Source organism: Struthio camelus, chromosome 11 (genome assembly GCF_040807025.1).
Source record: "Struthio camelus isolate bStrCam1 chromosome 11, bStrCam1.hap1, whole genome shotgun sequence".
In the NCBI taxonomy this organism is placed as follows: domain Eukaryota; kingdom Metazoa; phylum Chordata; class Aves; order Struthioniformes; family Struthionidae; genus Struthio; species Struthio camelus.
In genome coordinates this window covers 19667309-19691535 of record NC_090952.1, presented here as the reverse complement: position 1 = coordinate 19691535, position 24227 = coordinate 19667309, and the positions used below count along the sequence as shown (strand labels likewise).

At 35.8% G+C, this 24227-nt stretch overlaps 1 protein-coding gene across 7 annotated transcripts in view; it reads right to left on the bottom strand.

Annotated features, from left to right (window-relative positions):
• Window positions 1-24227, bottom strand: part of PCDH11X (protocadherin 11 X-linked) — a 547477-nt gene that overhangs the window by 463796 nt on the left and 59454 nt on the right. For 6 of the 7 annotated variants that reach the window (XM_068957179.1, XM_068957183.1, XM_068957182.1 and 3 more), the window contains exons 3-4: window positions 7146-7193; window positions 1940-4426 (exon numbers count right to left, since the gene is read on the bottom strand). In XM_068957179.1, the coding sequence (XP_068813280.1) occupies window positions 1940-4426; window positions 7146-7193 (2535 nt within the window). The remainder of the gene's footprint in view (window positions 1-1939; window positions 4427-7145; window positions 7194-24227) is intronic. The other variant, XM_068957181.1, reaches the window with a different exon arrangement.

Below are 24227 nucleotides of genomic sequence, written 5' to 3'. Positions count from 1 at the left end.
TACAATAGCAAGCATTAATCTCTTTTATATATTCAGAGTATCATACCAATATAATTTCAGGTAGAGCTTAATTAAGGTAAGCTAATTTCAGGTCATGAGTATTCAGGAAAAAAAATATATATATATATATTTCACTTTCCCAGACAGGAAGCTCCTGTCATCAACCTTTAAGACACAAATAAAAGGAAATGCTCTTCTTCCCAACTCAGTTCAGCAAAAAGGAATCGTTTTCCATTCTGCTTTAAAAACTTCTTCTGATGGAAGAACTACGTTAGTAAAAATCTAGAGTCATAAGCTTACTTTGTTTGTTAGCAGGCATGACAAAGTGTTTTTGAGCAGGCAATGGAAAAACGTTTTTAGCTCAGATGAACTATATCAGGACCTATACTACACTACACTGACTTCTTTGGCTTTAGTAGAAAGTAATTTAGATCAGGCCCACACAGGTGCTGAAAACAGCACCACCCACCTCAGTGTTAGATGAGTTCAAACAAATGAGCAAGAAGCTTTTCTAATGTATAATTTAAATTAACACATTCAGTTACTTTTAGTAGGAAGTATTCAAACTTCAAAAAAGCTATAAAACTTCCATCCCTATCATTGAGTTGTATGTAAGAACACATTTTTGAAAATTTTTCTGTTAATGCATCTCTGCAATAGATTAAAGTTTTGTGAAGCAGAGGGAATTGGGACTACCAGATAGATTTGTGTTGTTAAGGGGAATAAAATAAACAACCCATCCTGTAGTTTTCAGTAATATGATCAGTAGCATATGCTGCTATAGTTATACTGACAATATACTACATTAAAAAAATGATCAAAAAAAAAAAAAAAAAAACAACACATAGGAAAGCATCCAGAGCCTCAACTAAGGTAAAAACAGATTTATTCTTATGGAGGATGTGTTTCTGAGTAAGAGTATGAAAATTATAGATGTAATTTCAATTTTCTCATTATCAGTAATGTCACAATATCTCTTGCAATATTTCTTTAATGCATCAGTTCCTTGACCAATTAAAAATTTAATTATAAGACTATTTTCACTGGAAAATTTTTGATACTCATGGAGGAAGGGAAGTAATCAGGCAAAAAACAAAGCCTTATTACTAATGAAGTTTTCTAGAATCTGGATTGAAGTTAGACTTAATTTCCGGAAACTTAAAGCCTTTCTGCATTATCTTAAAGAAAAAAAAGTGTACCTTATCATATTTCATTTTTAATTTTAAGCTGAGGATCCTTTAGATATTTCCTATGCTGTACTACATTTCTTAGGAACTAATACGTGGTTACTAGGTCTAGCAGCAAAAGTAAGAGCAATCATACTGATGCTTCTAATTTGCACCTAGCTTCTTTTGTTGATTGTGTCAGTCTACCAGATGGTCAGTCTACCAGTAGCCCAGTATGTTTCCAGTCTGAAAATAGTACTGTAACCCCTGGAGGAAAATCCATTCCTGCATTTGAGAGATCTTGAAGTAAAGCTCTACTCAAATGAAGGCAGCAGTTCCAGACTCCATTAAGAACCACTTATAGCTTATATCCTGTAAAGCTTTATTGCTTTCTACCTGGCCTAGATTACTTCGACTCCAGAGCATACAATACTACAGAAGATAGTATCATAACCCCTCCCTGCCTCGCAAAGCCACAGTACTGTCTACTACAGTACTGCAGGAAGTCCCATACTGCCATCTACAGTCAGGAACACCCATCAATATAATAGCACACTAAAATTTCCTGACAGCCAACAGTCATTTTGTTTAAATGTTCTTCCTTAACACTGATAAATCTCAAACCGTTTACCTTTCAATGCTTCAACCAAATGTGACATTTCAAATTTTTATTCCTTATAGATAAAGTTATTCTGCAGTGCTTACAGTTACAACTACGGGAAAGGAAAAGTAAGAAAGGAAAGAGAAAGAGAGTACCTTAAACTTTTCATTACCTGTCTGGTGTGTATGGGGCCTGGGGTCTTGAAGCCTCCTTGACAGCTGCATTCAGAAACGCTGTAAGGGTCCGAGCTGCTTGATGAGCATTTGGAGAGTGAGTCGCAACCCACCACAAAGGTGTTATCCAGAGGCAGTTCCTGAATGACATGGTGCTTCTTAGGGGGTACAGGAGTCTCAGGTTTAATTTGAAAGGTAGGCTGCGGAGAAGCAGACTTGTAGTGCTTTGCTAAGTCTGGGCTATCTGGCTTAAATGTGGTTGGTGTAGTGGCCCAGTTGTATTTTCCCATAGTCTGTTCTTCTAGTTCTACAGGAATGTCTAAAGTGCCATTTATGTGCTCATGGCTAGGATCATCAGGCTTGGATTCTTCAATTGTCACAAAGTTGAGGAGGAGACTTTTTGGAGAGCGCTTCTTCTTCTTCTTCTTCTTCTTGATCTGCCTATTCTCTTGGTTTGGGGAAACCCATTCACCACTCTGCTTGTTCTTTTGGACGACTTTGTGCCTGGGTGTTTGGCGGCACCGTACTAAAGCAGTAACAAAGATTACCAAGATAACTGTCATCGTGCCTGCAATAATTGCAATGATGATCTTGACATAATCATTCGTTTGTGGCGTTATCTCACCATCCCCAACATTCTGGCCAACTGGAGTTTCCATATTCCGACGCACTAGCTCTTGCACATAGGAACTATTGGTGACCGTCTCATTCACAAATAAATGCACAAGAGCTATAGTATACAGAGACTCTGGCTGTCCTAGGTCATTGACTTTTATCACTAGTCTATGCAAGCCATGATCTGATGTAATTACTTTCTCCTTCAAAGTAATATTGCCCGTTAATTGATCAACTGTAAACAAGCCCCTTGAGTTCCCACCTATGATGCTGTAACGAAGCTCTGCATTCATTCCTGTGTCATTATCAACCGCAAAGACTTTAGTAACTACAGACCCTGGACTGGCCGATGTTGGAACCAAATCATATGAATAATTAGATGAAGGAATAACAAAAACAGGCCTGTTGTCATTTACATCAACAACGTTGATGGTCACTTTGGCAGTTGAAGAGCGCTGCACTCTTCCTCCATCCACAGCTTTCACCTGAAAAGTATATGACCCCTGCTGTTCCCTGTCAAAGGTAATATTAGGTCTTATTACACCAGTAAGCGGATCAATAATAAAATTGTCTCTACCATTTAATATAGAGAGAGTTACTGCAGCATTCTCACCGGAGTCAGCATCTGTAACTGTGATAAGCCCCACTGTACCATACATGGGTAAGTTTTCTGGTACATAGAAATTATATTCATTGTGTGTGAAAGCAGGGCTGTTGTCGTTCTGGTCCAGGACTGATACTGTCACAGTCGCATTGGTCTGCAAAGGTGGCAACCCATTATCCTTAGCCAGTACAGTGAAGGAGTACCTATCTTGCTTTTCCCTGTCCAGCTTTCTCACTGCTGTAAGAATGCCTGTACGGCGGTCAAGGTTGAAAATAGGGGGTGCATCAGAACCCAGAATATAGCTGATCTCAGCATTGCGTCCACTGTCAGCATCTGTAGCGCTTATCTTGGTTAACTGAGTACCAGGAGCATTGTTTTCAGGGATGGAAAGACCTATGATAGGCTGTGTAAAAACTGGGGCATTGTCATTTTCATCTTTAATTTTGATCAAGAGCATAGCAGACTGATTTAAGGGAGGTTTCCCTGAATCTGAAGCCACTATTTTAATGGCATATTCCCGTGTGGCTTCATAGTCAAGAAAAGTAGCTGTCTCCAGCAGAAACTGATTATCAAACACTGGTTTTAATCTAAACGGAACATCGTGGTCTGTAAAACAAGTAACTTTTCCATTCAGATCAGCATCCTTGTCCATTACTGTTATCAGTGCAATTTTTGTATTAAGTGGAGCTTTCTCAGATAAAAGCACGGTCCCATTCACTGGATTGATGATGTATCTTGTGTCTATTGATGGGACATTGTCATTAATATCTGTGATATTAACAGTCACTGTTGCTCTTGACGGAGTTGAACTGCCGTCACTTGCCAAAACAGTTAATTTGTGTACAGGAGATTCCTCCCTGTCTAGCGGTTCTCTTATGGTAATGAGACCAGTAGTATTATCAATGGCAAACAGCCTTTTAGCCAAACTGGAGATCTGATTGCTGAAATAGAAGTGAATTTGTGCATTTGAGCCAAGGTCTGCATCAGTGGCATGGAGCTGAGAAACAGAAGTACCCACTGGAGCATTTTCTGGAATACTAACTTCGACGTCACTCTCCTTAAAGACTGGGCGATTATCATTCACATCAGTCACTGTGACTTGCAGAATGGCAGTGCTGGATCTTGGAGGCGTTCCACCATCTTCAACTTTAATCTTCATCACGTATGTATCCTTCTGCTCCCTATCCAGGATCTGCTGGACAATCAGCTGAGGCCACTTATCTCCCTCAGGTGTCTCAATTATATCAAGACCAAATACATTTTGACCCTACAAGACACAGAAAGAATGAACTTTAGTATAGCAAAACATTCAAGTAGACAAACATCTCAGCAATGTTCTCAAATTCTCATGAAATCTATACACAATATACAGAAGTGTACAGCTATGTATTTACCGCTAGCTTGTAATACCTGATTCCAGGGACCTTAAGAAGGCTTCAGAGCAAAATGGGAAGAAGAAACTAATACTTAAGAATAAAGAGGTTCTTACCCACTTCTCTCTTTCTAGGGAGGAGTTATGAAATTCCTAAATAGATGTAATTTACTTTCTGTACTGTATCAGTGAGCGTGAAAAGGAAGAATGTAGCCAAAGTTCAACTATGTCCAAATTCACAGACTTGAGAAACTAAATCGACCCTCAATTTTAAGGAAAACAAGGAAAAACATAAATGGACTATTTCTCAGCTCATGGAGCAACAGTGGAAACAATCTGAAACCATGAGAAGGGGAAAATATGTCTAAATCAAGCATAGGGGCTTACTATATAACTTAGGCTTTAGATGATACAGACAAAACTAAGTCATACTAAAAATATCAAACTAAAAACTCATAAAAATGATTCTTTTCTTCAAGATATATTTTGTATTTATAGGGAAAGTTATAACCCAGGGTGAAAAGAAGATATAATTTCACTTGGTGGGGGGGAGGGGGAAAAAACCACACAACTTGTATAGTTACACTTTTAAGAGTTTTTACAATGGTGTTTGCTGAACACCTAACATCCCTGACAGGGCCAAGAACGCTACCTATGTTGCAAAAACACGGGTTGGCTTCTTTTAAAATACTAATGTGGACAGAGTAGCCTGCAAAGGTAGAGGTTGAAATCTTTGGCTGGATTCCCACTGCTGTTTTCTTTAGACAAGCAGAGAAGAAGAATATTGCAGTTATCCTCTTTACTCTCCCATCTCTCATCCTTCAAAGGAGGAAAGGATATAAAGGCATATCTTCCATAAGGACAGATCACTAAAACTGAATGTGCACGATTAAAGAAAAAAAAAAAAAAAAAAAAGGAAGCTATTAAAACGCTAGATGCTGAGTAATTACAATTTTGTTTATATTCCTTTTGTCTGTCATACTTCTAATACTGAATGACTGCTGCTGGCCTGGTTCCTTTTACTCTGCTTGCTGCTCACCTTTACTAATGAGTAAAGGTCATAATAGTACGCGTGCTCTAAACTCATTTGGGAGACTTTGGAGCAAACGGAAAGAAAATGCTCCCAGTGCGCAAAGTTCCTCATTTCTTATTTTTGGCAACAGATTTGCATTCACTGCATCCCACCATTAAGTGAATCTATTTATAGGTCTAACTCCATGTAAGGCTGTTCTTTTTCACTGATAAGTTTTATGGGCATCAGAATTTCACCCTATATGAGTAATCGTTTCTTTGAGTGGTAATTAATTGCAGATGATCTGGCTAGTAATTTGCAATAAATTTCGTAATTACTGCAAATCATTAATTACGTATCTTAACACAGATTTCCAGAAAACTGTAACAGAAGCAGCAGGGGGTGGGGGGCACAAAATAAAAAGAAAATCCAACAAACCAACCCTTCTGCTATCTTTTACTTCATTTGCACACAAATTGACAGATGTGCACTGATTATGTTGTCATTAGTTTCCACAACTACAACACATACATACACTCTCTCCCCCCAATTCAGCTTTTCTTTAGCTATCAAGCATGAGAAAGCGGTAGTTTTCCTTATAGTGTATGAATCTGATACAAAACACAACTTCACTTCTCTATCACTGCAGTCTTTTCTATTTCTCCAGTAGCTTACTGCTAAAGAGGTCTTCCAAATTAATTATTAATATTTTAGAGTTTTTTTTAAATGCAAAGATGTTTTCCAAGAATATTTCTTGGTATTCATTGGAAACTTATACATCTTTTAAACTACCAAAATAAAGAGAAAAATATAGTTCTTATTCAAGCAAAAGTATTTCACATGGTTTAAGGGATAAGATTAGCAGGTGTGACATTAAGCTGCACTTTAACAAACATATATTCTAAGAACAGGTATCTAATTCTCATCTATTCTAAGTATCTAATTCTCTCCTTCATGAGCAAAGAAACTTTGGCAGAAACATGCAGAAAAATTTTCAGGATGAAATTCCTGACGCTGAAGTAAATGGATATTTTGTCCTTAAAATTTCAATGAAGCCAAAGTTTCTTTCATAAGGTCAAATTCTTATTCACACTGAATAGTACCTCCGTCATCAAACTATCCCAATGATTCGAACGTTCTGCTCACACTAGGAAGGGTATCAAAAAAGGGTTCATAGTAGAAGTATAACATACAGTTAACATCTATGTAGTACCTCTTGCCATTAAAATAACTGAAGGAAATAATCCACTGCATTATAACCACCACTGTAGAGGAATGGGTGTGAGAAAAAAAGAAATATTTTTTTAAGCTAAAAACAAACAAAAAACAACAACAAAAAACCCCATACACCCACACACGACAGTTTAAGCAATGCAACCTAACAATTTGAGGCAAAACAAGGTTCTGCCCATCTCAGAGCCAGAATTAGCTTTAATAGGCTCTGAGTTCTGATCACAAGATTCTTTCTCAGGGCAATAAACAACTCCGTTATCTTACTCAATTTTCATAGCATCCTTTTGAGTGGCTTCATGCACTATATTGCATAATCTCTGAAATAATAAAACTGATACTCTTATTGGGAACTCCCTGGTGCATATTTACCTGGTCATTTGCAATGGATCCAAAGGTCCTTTTCGGAGTTGTTTTGGGCTGTCATGTAAATAAAAAATTAGAGAGTTTTTTTTTTTTTAAATTGTAACATTTAGGTAGATTAATAAATACATAATCAATGAAATACGAACACTTAACATAAGGCGGAAGATAACCTAGTATTATAGACAGGACTACATGTGGCAAGGTGCGCCTGAAATCTACACATAAGCTTGCCTCTAGACATTCACATTACAGTATCACAGTCTCATTGAACTGATGAAATAGCGAGTACATGGATATTGTAATGAATGCTCTTCCAGGACAATTTTCGTGTGGGCTTCACTGTCAATAGGAACTGGAAAAAGATCAGTTTCTGGTTAATACAGGGACCAGCAACATGGTCTGCTGTGCCCAAAACATCTTATGAATTTACATTTTCATCAATAAGCTGATAGAACACATTGGTTTCTCAAAGAAATAGGGAATACAGGAAGAAAGGAAAGAATAACATGCTAAACAACTACATAGAACAGCTACTTATGATACACAAGTAGTCTGAAATTAAGACAATCGCTACTTGTGATTTTTTTTAACATTACAAATTATAAAATTGTATATACAATTACAATATACAATATGATAACTATACAGCGTGGCAGAAAAAGGGTAGACTTACATTGTCTTTAATCTTCGTTCAAGAAGAGAACTTTTTAGAGAAAAGCACAGGAGCAAATATAATTCATTGTTTTGTATCTAAGGTGTCTAAGCTTTTCCCCTATACATACTCGCAATACTTTTCTTCACGTACTGTAATTTAAAAAGACACTTTCTAGCACGTGTAACTAATTTAGCTCAACTGAATCCTATACAAAAGCAAATGGCTAGACAATATGCATATAATAAACTTCCACTAGTGACTTCAGTTAGTTTACTTCAATTAATACTGCTAGAAGCTTGAGTGCACACTTATTTACTGCACCTCAGCAATCCTCTTAAAATCAGCTAGCTTCATTATTTGTAATAATCTGACCCTGCCGGAAATGTAAAACAAGCAGATTTAAAATGATTAAATTCTAGAAGGACTAATATAGCAATACTGGGAAATAAAATTGGAGGTGAGGGAGGGAAGGGGAAATCAGGTTGCTATTATAAATTCTTTATGATTGTTTCCTACCTGCATTGTAGGAAACTGGTTCAGCAATATAGTAAAGAGTAATTACTTAAGAGTAAAACCTTTGGCAGAAAATAATGCAGCTGTTTGCTACCTGCTAGTAATTTCAGATGTAGCAGGATAGAAAATCTTTGCAGGTCTCCTGAAAAATCTCAAGGTATGTCCCAGCCACTGTTTCTTTGTCTGTTTTTGTCAAAAGACATATGGAACTGCTACATAACTAGTGTTGTATTCACAAAGAAAAGATTATAGTAGCGGAATTTCAATTTCCAATGCAGAATACTGTATAATGAACAGCTTTTCTTAATAAAAAGCTGAAAATTAAACTTGCATTTTTCTTTCAAATATGACACCTTGGATGTGAAAATGTGAATTCCCAAAGCCAAGCTAAAGCCCTAAACACAAAATATTTCTATGTGACAGGCATTAATGGATGCAAGTTCCTATAATAGGTGGATATTAGAACACTCAGAACTATAATACCTTAAGTGTTGTAGCTCTAATAAAGGCTCCTTGTGTGCTATCACACAGTGTGCAATTCACAGGTTCATGAATTCAAAAAGACTAAAGTCTATTACACTGCTCTCCTATTTAAAGGATGCAGAGTCACTACTCCCATTATTGGGCACAGCTTACAACTCACATTACTTGAAATGCATGCTACTAATATACATAGTCACCTTACGAACTGAGCGACAGGATCTCAAAAGACAAAATAAAATTTAAAGAGAGATGAAATTTTTACAATAGAAAACTCGACCAATGCTACATTTCTCGCATATTTGAAACATTAACTGTTTGTCAAAAGAACTACAGACTTTGAGAACGTGGGCCAAGACTCCTGAAAGCTTAGTTCACTCTAAGGTTTCACATGGTTTCCTTTGAAAGAAGCCAAGCTTAAGTCTGAATAAGCTGAACTTCAATCCATAGCAAAAGTAAGACTTGGAAGCTTCCGATCACACATGAAGCTGAAGTCACTTGTTGAACCAGAATCCTAGTTAGCTTTACCCGTACATAAATGTAAGCCGAGGATATCACTTAAGCAAAATCTATATAATAGTTCACTATTTCTCAGTCTGCATAAACACAAAGCACTGCCACAGCCTTCCTCTCCATGTATACGATCAAACAAAGCCTTACTCTTGTGAGGCAGATAGAAAGCAAAATGCTACAGAAGAGATCAGTAAAACATAAGGATAATAACGAACCATTTTATGCTGGAAAGGAGAAGTAAGGTAGAAAATATAACATGGAAGGAAGAAGCAGACAATCAGGACCATTAATAATGATTTCCTGAACAAAGAAAAGGCTAGGAAGTACACGTGAGCATAGATTTACTTCCTTGGGAAAATCTAAACTTAATGGGGCTACAAAAAGACTGAAACAGTTCTACCTCTTGAGCCTCCTTAATACTTTTGGATGAATTGTTCCTTTCCGTAAAGGGTTGCTTTCAACCTTGTCATATTCTGAACAGTGCCAGTTTTATTTTCTAAGATACATAGGAATATTTTTGTTGTCCCGCCTCAATTAACTTCCTAGCATCTAATTTTCAGAGCATTTTTTATTAGAACATGTTCAGCTCCCTTAAGAATAAACAATTATACACAGAAGATGGTACGTTTTTCACAAATTTGCTTTTTTGCTGACCCAAATTTCTCTGAACGATCTACTCTTAAAGTGAGCCTCTTAAAATCTTAATACTTTAAGATACACACTTTACAAAGGAGAAAACATGGATATGTGGAAAGTAGCAACACAAGTATATACTTAACTGTTCTCTGCTGTGTAATTGCACCCTAATATCATTTTCAGGATAGCCCCAGGTTTCAAGAGCGAATCTCTTCCCATCTTACATCAGTCTGCAAAAACTTGTTCACCCTTTTTTTTTTTTTTGGGGGGGGGGAGGAGAGGGGATAAGATTTAACTTCTTTTAAAACATAGGTTTTTTTAAAGAAATAAAGCTTTACTTTTAATTTAAAAAATTACATACCTCTACGGACTAGTTTAGGAGTAATGTTGTAGCCACACTACTGTGTTATCATGATGTAAAACTACCGAAACGCTAGCTTAAAAAAAAGCAGGAACTGGGCTGTCACTTGAATAGTCTTGCATAGGTTAGTTCACATAGACAATTACATACTCCAGCAAAACATTTAACCGCCCCGTAAAACTTGAAGGAATTTATCTTCACAACACTATATGAACAGTATTATCATTGTCTATAGATAGCACATTGAAATATAGAGACATTTTACCAGTTGTCCAAGGTTTGTAGCTTGTCTAAAAGAGCCCGCCACTTCTATTCAATTATGACTCATGTCTTAAACTAAAATCAAGAAATATTAACCCTTCTTTTATAGACACTCTTCTCAAAAGAAAAGGCTAATAGCTGTAAAGAAGCGAACTAGGAAAGTAACCTTCCTTCCTAACCATAACAGTTGTTCAGAGACATTCACATACGCTCTATAGAACAGGAAATGATTCAACAGATTAAGACGTTCAGTGTTTGAGTTTTGCCCAAAATTACCACAATCCCACAGCTTGCTCCTCCAGACACCTGTCCTGCTCCCCAATATGTTCTCTCTGAGTCACAGTACAGACATATAACGAAGTAAAAACATAGGGTTTATGTCAGGTAAAAAAAATAAATTTCTTGCACAAGTGAATTTTGATAATAGCATAATATGGGTGACAATTATAGATTTGCTCACTTTCCTAGTGAAGAACAGCAATAACGGCAGAACTACATATCTCTAAGGAATGAAAATAAGTGAGTATTTGTTTTAGTAGTAACTTTCTAGTGCATTACTGTGCTTTCAGAGGTAACAAGCAACAGTTCTGAACCACTCTTCAGAACAGCTGCTAAATCACAAGCCCATTTTGCTTTTATAGTCATGAGAGATACCTTAGGCTCTTAATTGCACATTTTCGAGTTCTTAGATGAATGTTGATTGGGTGTTGGAGCAGTGCAAACCTGCAATATCCTCCTGTTCACTACCTGCTCTGTAGCCAGGTCAGTACTTTCAGGCAGAAGGGGATTCAAACTGGCAGCCACTTTCATGCAAGAAAACACAAATAAGTAAGCCCCCTGAAAATTTCATTAACCTAAAGCAGAGACCATCCAGGATCCTCAGCTTCCATTAATTTCAATGGAACATGAGGGTTATGGACACATACAGATTTGGCTCATGACAAATGGAAAAAACAAAAAGTAAATAGAAAATCTTTGACAGAATCTGTTAGGAAGAGTACAAATGTTTATAAGTCTATGCTCATTAACTTACTGCTATTATCTTATTCACTCTTATCCATACCAAACAAATACTTCAAAAAAAAAAAAAAAAGCATGGTTTCTTTAAACAGATGGCAGTTTTATTGAGCCAAATCTATATCCTAACTTTTGATACTCTAGTTTTAACTCTGCTAAATAACTTTCCGGTATCTTACTTGATCTGAAGCCCTTCTAAATGTAAGTGTCAGCTATGAGCAAAACCCACTGTATCTTCCCCTTACATTTACTTTCAGGAAAAGCGTTGACAAAAGTTTTTATGGCATGAATCTCATATAAACACATACCTCCCTTCAGGCATCTTAAGTCTCCAGAAACGTAATGAAAAGAAAAGAAAAAGATAAAACATTCTTCAAATTTACAACACAAGGGCATTCCTTCATATACAGATACCATACTTCAGCATCACTGCATCACTGTCTTATGAATTTTGCCATTAAAAAAATGGTCTTAATGCAGAAAATTTACAATTCACACGGGCAAAAACATAATAGAACGAGTAATAATCTCATATAATAGAGTTCTTTCATTTTCAGTAGTACTTCCATGAACATTCACAAGTAACTTTCAGGGGCTGTAGGCCTGGGATCAAACACCACTGAATGAAGACGACAGTAAGCCTTTCTCAGACCTTTATTCTTTGCAGGGTTTTGTAAAACTCAAAGAAGAGAAAGTTTGTGCTAAACATTTAACTGCCCCAGAGGATCATTTCTGCTTTGAAAAAATGAAGCTATGCCTTTCCAAATAATAAAAGCTTATCCTTTTTGTGTTGTTTTGAGAAAATAACATGGAGCTACTAGATTAAACTGTAAAGCATGCAACATATGCAAGTGCAAGATTTCACTTCACTACATATTGGAAGATAATAAATAACACTGCATTTTTAGAGTAATAAATCTGGCATAGTTACTCAGAAGATGCACAGAGTGCCAGTAAGTACTAAAAATAGTACTAGAGACACTGTAGAGACATTGAATTCTAAAACTGATTAAATAAAAGTCTGTTTACCATGTTGATCAGGGAATGCTGGGGACAGCCAAAAAAATTATATTCTGATGCTGGATTTATCAGGAAGGCAAATTGCCTTGTTTCTCCTCCACTATTTCTGACTCCTACTTATCTGAATCAATAGAATAAAAGCAGAAGAGATAAAAGGAAAAAATATTTCCTTACCGTAAGTTAGTAACTCTACCTTTGAAAGTCAATTCTGAAAAGAAATCTTATGCTATTTGAACATATTGGAAGTTTCATAAAATAAATTGTCATGACTTTCTATCTGCCAGTTACATTCCTAAAAGCTCCTTCCCTGTGCAATGTTTAGGATCAAAAATCTTACGATTAAAAGCACATTTAATACATGATGTTATAAGTAAACATATTCAAGAATATATACCTTTCTAGAAAAAAAAAACAATTCCAATTAGATTTCTAATTCTGCCCAATGACTCACATAACCCAAGTGAGAGAAAAAAAGCAAGCTTTCATAGGACTGGATCCTCTCTAAGTTCTTTCTTGAGGTCAAATCAATCAGGTCCTAAAATAGATGCTCCCAACTTACACTACACACAGTGCACTCGTACAAAAGGTATACAGTGCCAAAAAAAAAAAAAAAAAAAAAATCAACCCTTCATAATATGTATGAAAAAACCCTGACTCGCTGCCTTTTCCTTAGTGGAAAATATCAAAAGCTTTTGGGCAACCGCAACCAATGTTATCCCAACAACCAAATGTCAGTGAGGCCCTACTAATGAATTAGAACTGAGAACTTTCCCTAGATTCCTCATAACTACTGCACTAAAACAATAACCTCAAGTTAAAGACATATCACAGCTCCCATAAAACTAATTTTGCTTTGAGACACTTGCTAACAAAGACAGCATCTCTCAGCCACATCCAGGTTAGAATCACGGAAATGATCATAAGAAAGTAGCCTAAGGGGATGATGACCTACTTCAATGAGAAGCTTAGGCTTCACATCCTAAAAAAAATATATAATGTAAATAACTGAATCTACCAAACCAATTCCATTAAAAGGTCCAGTTGGGCATTCAATGTATTCACCAAGGATTCTGGATGATGCTGGCAGTTCAAGGCTTAAATTATTTGTATCATAACTTCTATGCGTAAGAGACAACTATTGCACAACTACAGAGGTTAAAATCCATAACTTTAACATAAATTCTAACAGAAAACTAGGTAGTCCATATACTACAAGAAACAGATTCATGTTCTGATACTTCATGAACAAAGCATCCTGGACATTCATCTTGAATAAATATTTCATTCATATGAAACAACAGATGGTGTGAAATTGATGCAAAGAAGAAAAGTCCTATCAATCATTCATGGTCTATTTTTAAGACTGACTTTGAAATTATAGTATTCACATTTGGTGCTGGTATTCTACACACAAGTCAATTCACTAACGGAAAATTCTTACGTATAATTCCAGAATACTATTTTTGAGATTACATGGGAAACAGAACAGGGAAGAAAACAGAAAATACTCTTTTGTTTATACCTTTAAACATACTGCAACAAATAGGTTGGAAAAGTCCCTAAAGGAAAAGAGGATGAAAATTACATTGCTGGGGTTAAAAATGAAGAGAAAAAAGTAATCTCAAAGTGAAAAAGCCATATAATATCCCATTCTGAAAAGCAGAGAGGAACATCCCGACTCAAAAGAAGAAGAAGAAAAAAAAAAAGGTGACAATTTGCTTGATAAGGCAAAGAGAAAAAATTACAATAATTTGACTTTGGAACATCAGCAATAACCAAAGTAATAATACACGTCACATTAATGGAGCCAGCAATTATAGCACAATGTGAGAAAAATGTATTTCAATACTGACAGCTGATGACTCAGAATTCATTCCTTCTACCAATGTTTCTTTTTGTTTCTTTAAAACTATCTGAAATGCTCTTTGCTACATGTCCCAGCTTCAAAAGCTCTATAGGACTTAAGTGTTCAGACCAATTATATTTTTAGGCTGGAAATATAAATTACTTTGTAATAAACCTTTCTTTCAGAAATAAAAATAACCAGACTAATGCAGTCAAGTGCCACGATCCATAGTTGACACTGGATTTAAATCTCCTCCTTAATAGCTAAAAGAATGCAGTTTTGGACTTACCTTTCTCTCCTCCCCATACTTCCTTTTTTAAGGAAGCAAAATATTACATACTGCGTATATTGGAAAAAACATCAAGGACTATTGGTCTATCACTAACATCCAGTGTTAAAAAGCAGAAGAAAAACCTAAAAGCACATTATTACTCTCTAAGCTTCTTTAGTACTTTAATTGTATATTTTATGATAAAAAAACCCATCCAGCAAGAATGGAAATACTACTATTTTCAAAATGTATTTCAAGAATTAGAAATTCTTCTCCCCCCAAAAAACAGAGGTCATGGAAAAGCAAGATGGAAGAGAAATTTTGAAGTATTGTGAATATTATCCTTCTCCTTTACTCCTTTCCCTCTTTCCTTGCTGAGAATTTTTTTTTTTTTGTTAGCAACTTTCTAATCATCTCATATGTATGCGTGAAAAGTCAAATACTCATGAAGTAATTTGGAATATGGAATAATTATAATATGCAATAACTTTGAGATTTGAATGTAGTCTGCTAAAAACGTTCTAGGTGTCTCATGATAGACATCCAAAGTATAAATACAGGTTGTATTACTGCTTCCATTAGAGTAACTTTAGGAATTGGAAAATAATCCTCACACAAATATTCTGAAACTAGCTTTGTAGTTTCAAAGAACTTTGATGTCCCTAGCAATAAGTTCTTGCAGCAATATAGACTGATTAGTTAGTTTCTTTTAGAACTTGTGATAACTACGGTGCGAAAAAAAAATTAATGATATTCAAATGTTTCATGAATGGATGGTGTTAGTTGTTGACTTCTTTAGCAATAGGATCTTACTCAGTAACAAAAGACTTTAGCAGCAAACTTTTAAAGTAAGATAACAAAAAAAATAAAAACCACTGAATACAATGGTAAAGACTACTACATCACGACAAAAAAAAGTCAATCTCATTAACATAACTGACTAATGGTCTGAAATTCAGAAACCTATGTCAGGTCTTTCTTTAAAGATAAAACACAGGCCAAGGAGAAACACCTTAACTTACAGATATCCACACTGAGCATACAAAAGTAACGTAGTAGCACTATGAAGGTAAACTCTCAGGGTATTTTGAAGAGGCACCTGTTCTTTCCTTTGTGACATAAAAATATGAACAAGTATTTAAAGTATTGTAAGTTTTGAGACAGTAATAAGATTATGGCTGCAGGCCTAAGTGCATTGTTAGCAACCTACCAGAATAAAATATGTCTCATGTATAAAATGGCTAAAAATACATATATTAAGCCATAATGATTTCTTCTATTGCCTCTGAAAAAAGTTCCCAGAAGAAGCAACTTGTTAGAACTGTTCTCACCTATCAGTTCTGAGGAAAGACTACAGCTGAAAACCCATAAACCATATTTGATCTCTAAGTATTTGAGGAGGCCCTGATTTATACAAAAAGATAGGATGAATGAATTTTCAAGCAGCACAGCAAAGTGAGAGAGACAAAGAAATCAGGTGTCCTTATCAGAGACAGAAATTAAGCTTTCAGGAACAGGCTTATACGTTCCTTGGACAGCTGCAAGATCAAGACACGTTCAGCTAGCTACAGAACCATTTCACTATTAGCTTGGTAGCTTCAGAAAAGGGAAGACAAACAATTATTAATGAAAGAGCTATAAATACTAGCCCTAGACCATGTATTAAGCAGCTACTTGCTTAAGGAGCTATGAATAACTACAATGGGAAAGATAGTTATTCATGAAATGGCAACTGATAACTGTATGGCGATTCTCCAACTTAACCTGCGACTGAAAAACCACAGTAAAACATTGCAGTCCAACATACTAAAGCTGTTACCGGTATCAAAAACTGTTCATAACTCATTGTGGTAAAATACCACAATTATAAATGAACAAACAACTACTACTCATTGAAACAACACACAGGTTAGGTAAGTATAAAGGCAAATGGAAAAGTGATGAAATCTGAGGCCTTTGAAACACCTGTAGATAATTGTTTGAAAGTCATCAACAAGTCATAGGAACATCTTAATAGAGATCAGCTGAGTTCCTCATGCCTATCTATGCCTGCACTTTTCACTACACTGTAAGGCATGAAATGGTCCTTTGCTCAACAATTGGCAAAGCATGAAGTGATTTTTTGTCTTCACCAGGACATCTCCGTGGCAAATTTTGGGTTCACCTTTATATACAATTTTCAACACTGTTCTGAGTTGAAGAAAAAAAAAAAAAAAAAAGAAAAATGTAATTCTGTTTGATGGGTTAAACAGTCATTGGGATCTGCTCTCCTAAAATGTAAAAACATTTACTCCTTAAAAAGGAATGGTAAATTTATTTCATTTCATACTGTGGAATTATTGTTTTTTTAGAAAAAATTTTAACTGTTAGGCTGTCGTGAGGAAAGCTAATAATAGTACATAGCATTTACAATTTCAATTCATGTTTTACTTACGTATATGTTTAAATATAGGCCTCAGGAAAAGTCTCAAATACGTTGAGACATAGGGCACATTTCTGCTATCTTAAGTTAATATTTCAAGTAGTGAAATATCTATAAGCAAGAACTGCACATACAAGTGTAACAGCATACTCTATACTGATGTCCAGTTACTGACGTCCAGTTGTTTTCTGCTTGCATCATGTAAAAATTAGAAAATAAAGTCACATCAGATAAAAAGAATAGTTGCTTACCCTCTGAGATTGAGGGGGAGTTTCATGGCAAGCCTAACACACAAGGAAAACTAAAAGACTCAGTGCAGGTTCTCCTTAAGTTAAATGAAGCCTTGATCAGGGAACTGGTAAAACTCAGTCACAGCTTCAGTTTCAACTTGGTTATCACTTTAACTTTTTCCCTTCCAAATAGGTTATAGGATCTGGCTATCCCAGACCAAAGAAAGCATATTTTAAAAATATCTGTTCTCGAAATAGTCATCCCCAGCATCTTTATGCAATGGCAATTCAAAAAAAAAAAAAAAAGTTTAGTTAACAAGTGTGCTTACTTGAAAACACAGGGACACGAAAAATACTATTTCTACCACAAATTTTATATCTGTAATCAATTTCGATATTGCTGAAATTAGAAATTTTGGCAAACTAGTATTTATCTAAGAAAAAAAAAGCCAAGTTTGGAAAAAGTCAGTTGAACGTGAAATACAAATTTACTGATGTTGAATATGACATTTAATATTTTTCTACACATTTTTCCTCAGAAGTGTATTACATTGCTGTTCTATGTTTAACAGAAATGTAAAAATTCACCATTCAGATGAGAATAGTTCAATGTAACTGCTTAACAGCTACCCATACTTTTTGTGACTTTATATATGCAAACTGAACTATAATTTTATGGAGATACCTGTTTTTTTGTTATTTCCTTTTATTGTGATTTACCGGAGGGAGTATTACAGATTTTGTAATTGGTGATTTCTTTCCACATAGATGTAACTGAAGTTTTTACTCAATGCGTTCTGGGAAAGTTTCTCAAGAAGGCAGTGTTGATTTTAACTATTGTCCTGATATGTGGTTTCAAGAGGACTGTGTAAACAAATCTTAGTCTGTTATGCTCCGAAAGCATCACCATATCTGTGTTAAGTAACGTACTGATCTGTCTGGACATCAGCAAAAGATAATATTCATATAAGATAGATGAACTGAAGATCTCCATTTGACAGATTTGTGCCTTCTAGCTTAAGTCTATCATCCTTTCCACACAGAGATATGCTAAGTCATACATTATTGCTTCATGACAGCTAGTGTGAAAATCAGAGCCTTGAATGCAGAAAGATACAACAACTTGTCCCTCACCCTAACTCACTGAACTTCCCTTGCCTGGAAGCAAGACTTTCTCCTCCAGTCTTCAGTCAGCTCCCTAAAGGGATGTTAGGATAATGGAACCTGACAGTTTTACAGTAACGATGCCATAAACTACCCTAAAGGACCCTTGTACCAACCACCAAGAAGCAATTACCCTGACTCTTGAGTCATTGAATGCAAACTACCACCAGTTAGTGGTAGAGTTTTCTATCTACTTACAGGCACTAATTCACAGCTATGAGGACACAAATCCCCTTTCCCCTTTCAGAATAAAATCCTGCAAGTATTTCAGAATTAGGCTGTTCATAAATGATCCCTTATCTGTCCAGATCTCTCTAGACAAATTACCATTGGCATAAATAATATTTTTATTTTATTTCAAAATGTTTTCAGTAGGATCATATACTTTTTCATATTTCAGGTAGTAAGAAAAAGGAGTTAATATGGGGAGGGTGGAATCCTTTCTAAGAAGATAGATGCTGAACTACATCAAACTAATTAAAATAATCTGATGATGTAAAGATGATATAGAATGATTTTGAGGTGAACAAGGAAGCCAAAACAAAGCATAGAAACAATACTTTAAAAATTTCCTAACGTTCCTAAAGTTAAGTAATTGAAAAACAGTGAGAAGCAAATATATTTCACTAGGCTTGCAAGGATAACGACATACTTAAAGGACAAAGATTCTACCTACACCTATTTACAATTCCTCCCTCAGCCCAACGTCCGAGCTTTTCTGTGATTACTAACAGAAAATAACATCAAAATGAAAGTTATTTGGTCCTTTTATACAGTGGTAGTGGAATTTTTCAAAAAAAATGAAGTCACTTAGCATTCACAGGGCATCATCCTCCAAGTTTTTTTTAATTTCGTTTTAAAGCTTATTTGAGCTGATATGTTTTTATCCACCCAGTCAAAACTACCTGATCCAGACAAGAGAAATAGTGGTAGGTAGCCAATTATTTTCATATAAACTGAAAGCTGGGCAAACATTCTATTCCATTGCATTTGAATTATTTCTTCTTATTTCAACATAACTTCTATATCGTAACAGGAAAATTCTGTGCATCCTTGAGAGTAGGTTTACTTAACAGAAAGCTATTAATATTGTATATTGTAAAAATTCTCCACCCCCTTTTTCTCTCAGGAAAAGTGTAACTGGGGTTACCTAAATATATCCTCTCCTAAGTCACTGAACACATTCTTTAAAGCATTTATCAAAAACTCGCTGTGCAGATCTGAGACTTAATTGGTACTGACTTTATCAGCATTTGGATAGGCCCAATACAAATTTCTTTTATGGGAAAGTATTAGGGTATGAAATATACCCAATAATTTATGCCAGTATACACGTAAAAATAACACAAATACATTTTGGGGGTAGGCATGCAGGATTTTGCATAGAACAAGAAATAAATTTATTAGTATCAGCTCTAACTCTATTCATTAAACAGAAGCCTGTGGAAAAGGAAAATCATTAAGTTCTGAAAATATATTTACTTTTCAAGAACTGATTTCTAGAGTAAAGGGCATTTACTTACGAGGTTAACTCTAAGATCACTGCATCCCAGAACTTCTTACTTCACTAAAATCAGCTGAACTTGGGCTTCCAGAAAACAAAAAGGCTCTTTTCCCTAATCACAGCTTTACAGAATTGACATCTGGAACTCGACCAAACAGCAGAAAAAAAAAACAAACTCAGTTGAATCATATAATTCACAGAAAATATTATGAATCTGTGAACAGTTTTAATGTTTCTGAAGCTCAATCTTTCAAAGATTTGACTCGGGGTGGGGGGTGGGGCACTGAACTTCCCTATAGCCCAAGACTACAACTTTGAGATCTAGCCCAAATGCACAGTACACGACTACATGAGTAAAATTAAACAGAACCGAAAATCCTAAATTGCTTGGAAGGCAAGTGCACCAACAGCAAATAGAAACATACAGTGGCACTTTAGCAAATGGATTGATAAGGAGAGAAGATAGGTTTATATGAACAAGGTCTGTTTGTGAACAGACCTTGCAAGCTCAGGAGATTGTATTCATGAGTATTCAAGGGATTCTTTAAAAATTATTGTCCGTTCAGTTGGCAATTAGCTACACGTCTATGGAAAAGGCAGGGAGAAGATACTACCCATGTGGTGGTGGGTGGGAAGAGGCTATGTTATAACATTAGGCAAATATATTAACCTTCCAGCACTGACAAAGAAAGGGAAAGATGTTTCATTTCTGACCTATTCCCTACCACCATTGTGGACTTAGCAAAAAAGTTGCTCAACATCATTCAAAAGACAAACCTGTCTGTCCTAGAAAACCTCTCCCTACTAAAGGGCTGTTAAAAAGATACTTCAGAAAGAAAACATGTACACCTTCATATTTATTAAATTCCATGTACTAGAAGGTGGCTTCAGAACCTGGCTGAACCAGAAGTGTTCCTCCAGAGCAGCGCTTCCTAAATCTACTTTAGAGTTCCTAAACCTATTACCTTCCACATGTATGCTGGCACACGGAACAGGTGAGAAGACGCAATACCGTTCTGCAAATGTATTAAGTATAATCCATATGAGCTATTACGAGGATGACAGTTAATCTGTCCTGCAAAGTTATGCTGGATAAATCCCTAGGCTAATTCAATTATGGTACTCAAATGCCCCCCTCCCCCCAGACCCATGCAAGCTAACACGCACAGTCTTACTCTAAACTACATCTTGGGGGGAGGGAGTAGTCAAATACTTTAAGTCACACAATCTATTTTCACCTTGTGTATAAGCACTGTCAAATTCAAGGTTTGTTTTTAACAAAACTAATATTTCTCAGTTTTAGGTTAAAATACCTAAGTAGTATTACTACCAGGGCCATCAATATGCAAATATGTAACTGATTTTTGTTTTAGTGTCAGTGAATCTTGGCCGGGGGGCGGGGGGGTTTTGAAAAAAAAAAAAAATCACAAATCACTGATCAATTAGATTTTCTGTGCTAAGAAGAAAATACAATAATCTATTGTGAGCAAGTCAAGAAACTTACTATCTGAATCAAATACACTCCTGGATATATACAAGTCCATAAAACAAAAACTCTAGGGATTTTGAATAGTTTGGTTTTTGGTGGTGGTGGTGGTGTTTTTTTTTTCTTTTAAAGCATTTCAGCCATACATCCTTTACACAATGAATTGCTAGACAGAAAGGGCTGTTAATTAAAAAAAAAATTATGACGCGCATAACACTTCAATATTAGTAGGTTACTGTATATTTACAAATGGTTTTTGATAATTGAAAGTAATAAATTTGGAACTTAAGTAATCCTATTAAGTGTCAACCTGATTTTTGATAAGACCCAGAAATATTAAAATGTCTGTTTATAAGTGAAAAGAGCTCAGTGTCGACAGTTTTTTCACAGAAGGCGAGTGTTGATAACAACAACTCCTGCTTTCTGTGACCTATTTAAAGGGACAGTATTGTCCTTCATTATCCTCTCATGCTGCTGGAACCTACACAGAAGAATCATCCACGTGAATTTCAGGAGTAACATCTTTAGGTGAATTTCAGGAGTAACATCTTTAGCTGTGGCATGCTCTCTCATTCAAGCATAGTTTGAGAGCAAAAGCGAGGGTCACAAGCCTAAGGGGTTTCTTTGGGCAGCTGTACCTTCCTGTGTTAGATGGCTCCAAACTAGAGTCACTTCTTCAGCTTCCGCTTAAAGGAATGAAAGCATTAAATAAATAAATAAATAAATAAAGACAGACAGTTTTGGACACTGTAGAAGGTCTGGTGAGCACTTCTCAGTTATAACTAAGTTATAAAATTAGTTCCAAAGTGGCTAGGCCTCCACAAGTTCTGTCTTTGTCATTGTGCACTTCGTTTGCACAGACATCAACCATCCTTCCTCTCTAACGTAATGGTAATACTGAAGTGCAGTATTCAGTGTGCCAGGATAGTCGTCTAACATTAAAAATAGAAACAGTCCATAGAAAAGTTTTGTTTGTCCTCCTCCATTGTTGACGATTCCCACGGACTAACCAATTTGTTTCATTGCTTATGGAATAATTATCAAAAATAATTTCATAAATCTGACTTTCTGATTTAACTACAAATCTAGTCTCACGCTCTGTAATTTTGGTTTAACTACTTTCCTGGCTTTCATTTTTGGCATAGAACACATCTCCTTCCATTGATGATATTCCGAGAGAAGCAGTGATATTAGTTACTTGATCCAAAACTCAGAAATAACCTAGCTGCAAGAGCAGATCAGAAATTTGATTTGTGATCTCCCTCTTGTATGGGTCGTGGAACTGACAAACCATATCTGAAGGGAAGGCCTATATTGAAAGGCATCACAAGAGATAATTTACAGTACCAAGAGGTAACCTTCCTCATCAGACGAAAAAATGACATGTTGTGAGTCTGAGTAAGAACCTATTTTGTCAGAATACAGTGGTATTAACTGCCAGCTACGAAAAGATTGCAGTATTTTAGAAGGAATCCATCAGCTGCTTCTGATGATAGGTAAATACAGGAATATTACAATAATAGATAAGAGTAATGAAACTATACTAATAACACCAATCCTATCACACGTCAGAACAAGGACCAACTAGCACACAGGCCTGTAGGATTAGTCTCATTCTTACAGAAGAAAATTCTCTGCTCCTGTAAGAGCAGAGTCATGCTTTCACTCTATTCCACTGCAGGGTATAGCTGCAGATATGTATGGTGCTTGGCTGACAAAAAATATTGAAAGATCGGTAAAAAGATTTCAATTTAGAACAGGCATTCAGATGAATCCATCTGAGTATGTAAGTGTGACTCTCCATTATAGGGCTCTGAGTTGGAATTCTGTTCAATAACCGCTCTGAAACAGCTCCCCTTATTAACATCTAAGAGAAAACTGAAGAAATCCTTCACATGAAAGCCTTATAGCTACAGTAGAGGACTCTGACACCTCGAAATATTAAGTGTATTAATCAGATTATACTGAATACTAGTTTGCCTTGAATACATATAAATATACCCATACTTATAAATACATTTTATATATGAATAATTCTATTTATATATTATGTATATTTAAATATAAATATACTAAAATAGCGTAACCAACAACAGCATTTAACACGCATGGCACAGCCAGGCACAATGCACAAGCATTTTACGTAAGAATATATGCAAAGTAACTGCCCCCCCTCAGAGGCAAAGACCTAGAGACCTGTGTAGCTGCACACAGCAGGCAACCAAGTGACAGAAGAATAAAGAACAAAATGAGCGCAAAGCAGTAAACAGGCAGAGCATCCTACCTACTATAGAAGAAGGAGGACTGGCAAAACCAAGAAGATAAGCAGCATCAGGACAAGATGGGTCTGCCTTTTGGGAGGCAGGAAGAGAAACATAAAACACTAAGGATGATCAAGGAAAGATGGAGAAGAAAGAAGGCAATCCCACTTCAGTTTCCATTTGTCATTAAAGAGTTCTCAAGACTGATCACATTACTCTTGGCAACAAAGGTCAAAGACCTTAGCCATCAGCGCTGACTACAGAACATCAGCTCTGTGGCACTCTATACTCACAGCTAATTTAGGATATGATTGTTGAAGACTAACGGTTTTGCAGTGTTTAGTGATAATAACCGATAATGTGTGAGAAACAACTATTACCATGAAATATGCTGCTAACAAACGTGTTTAGTAAAGTCTTGTTTTAAAGCTTAAAATTGGCCCAATTT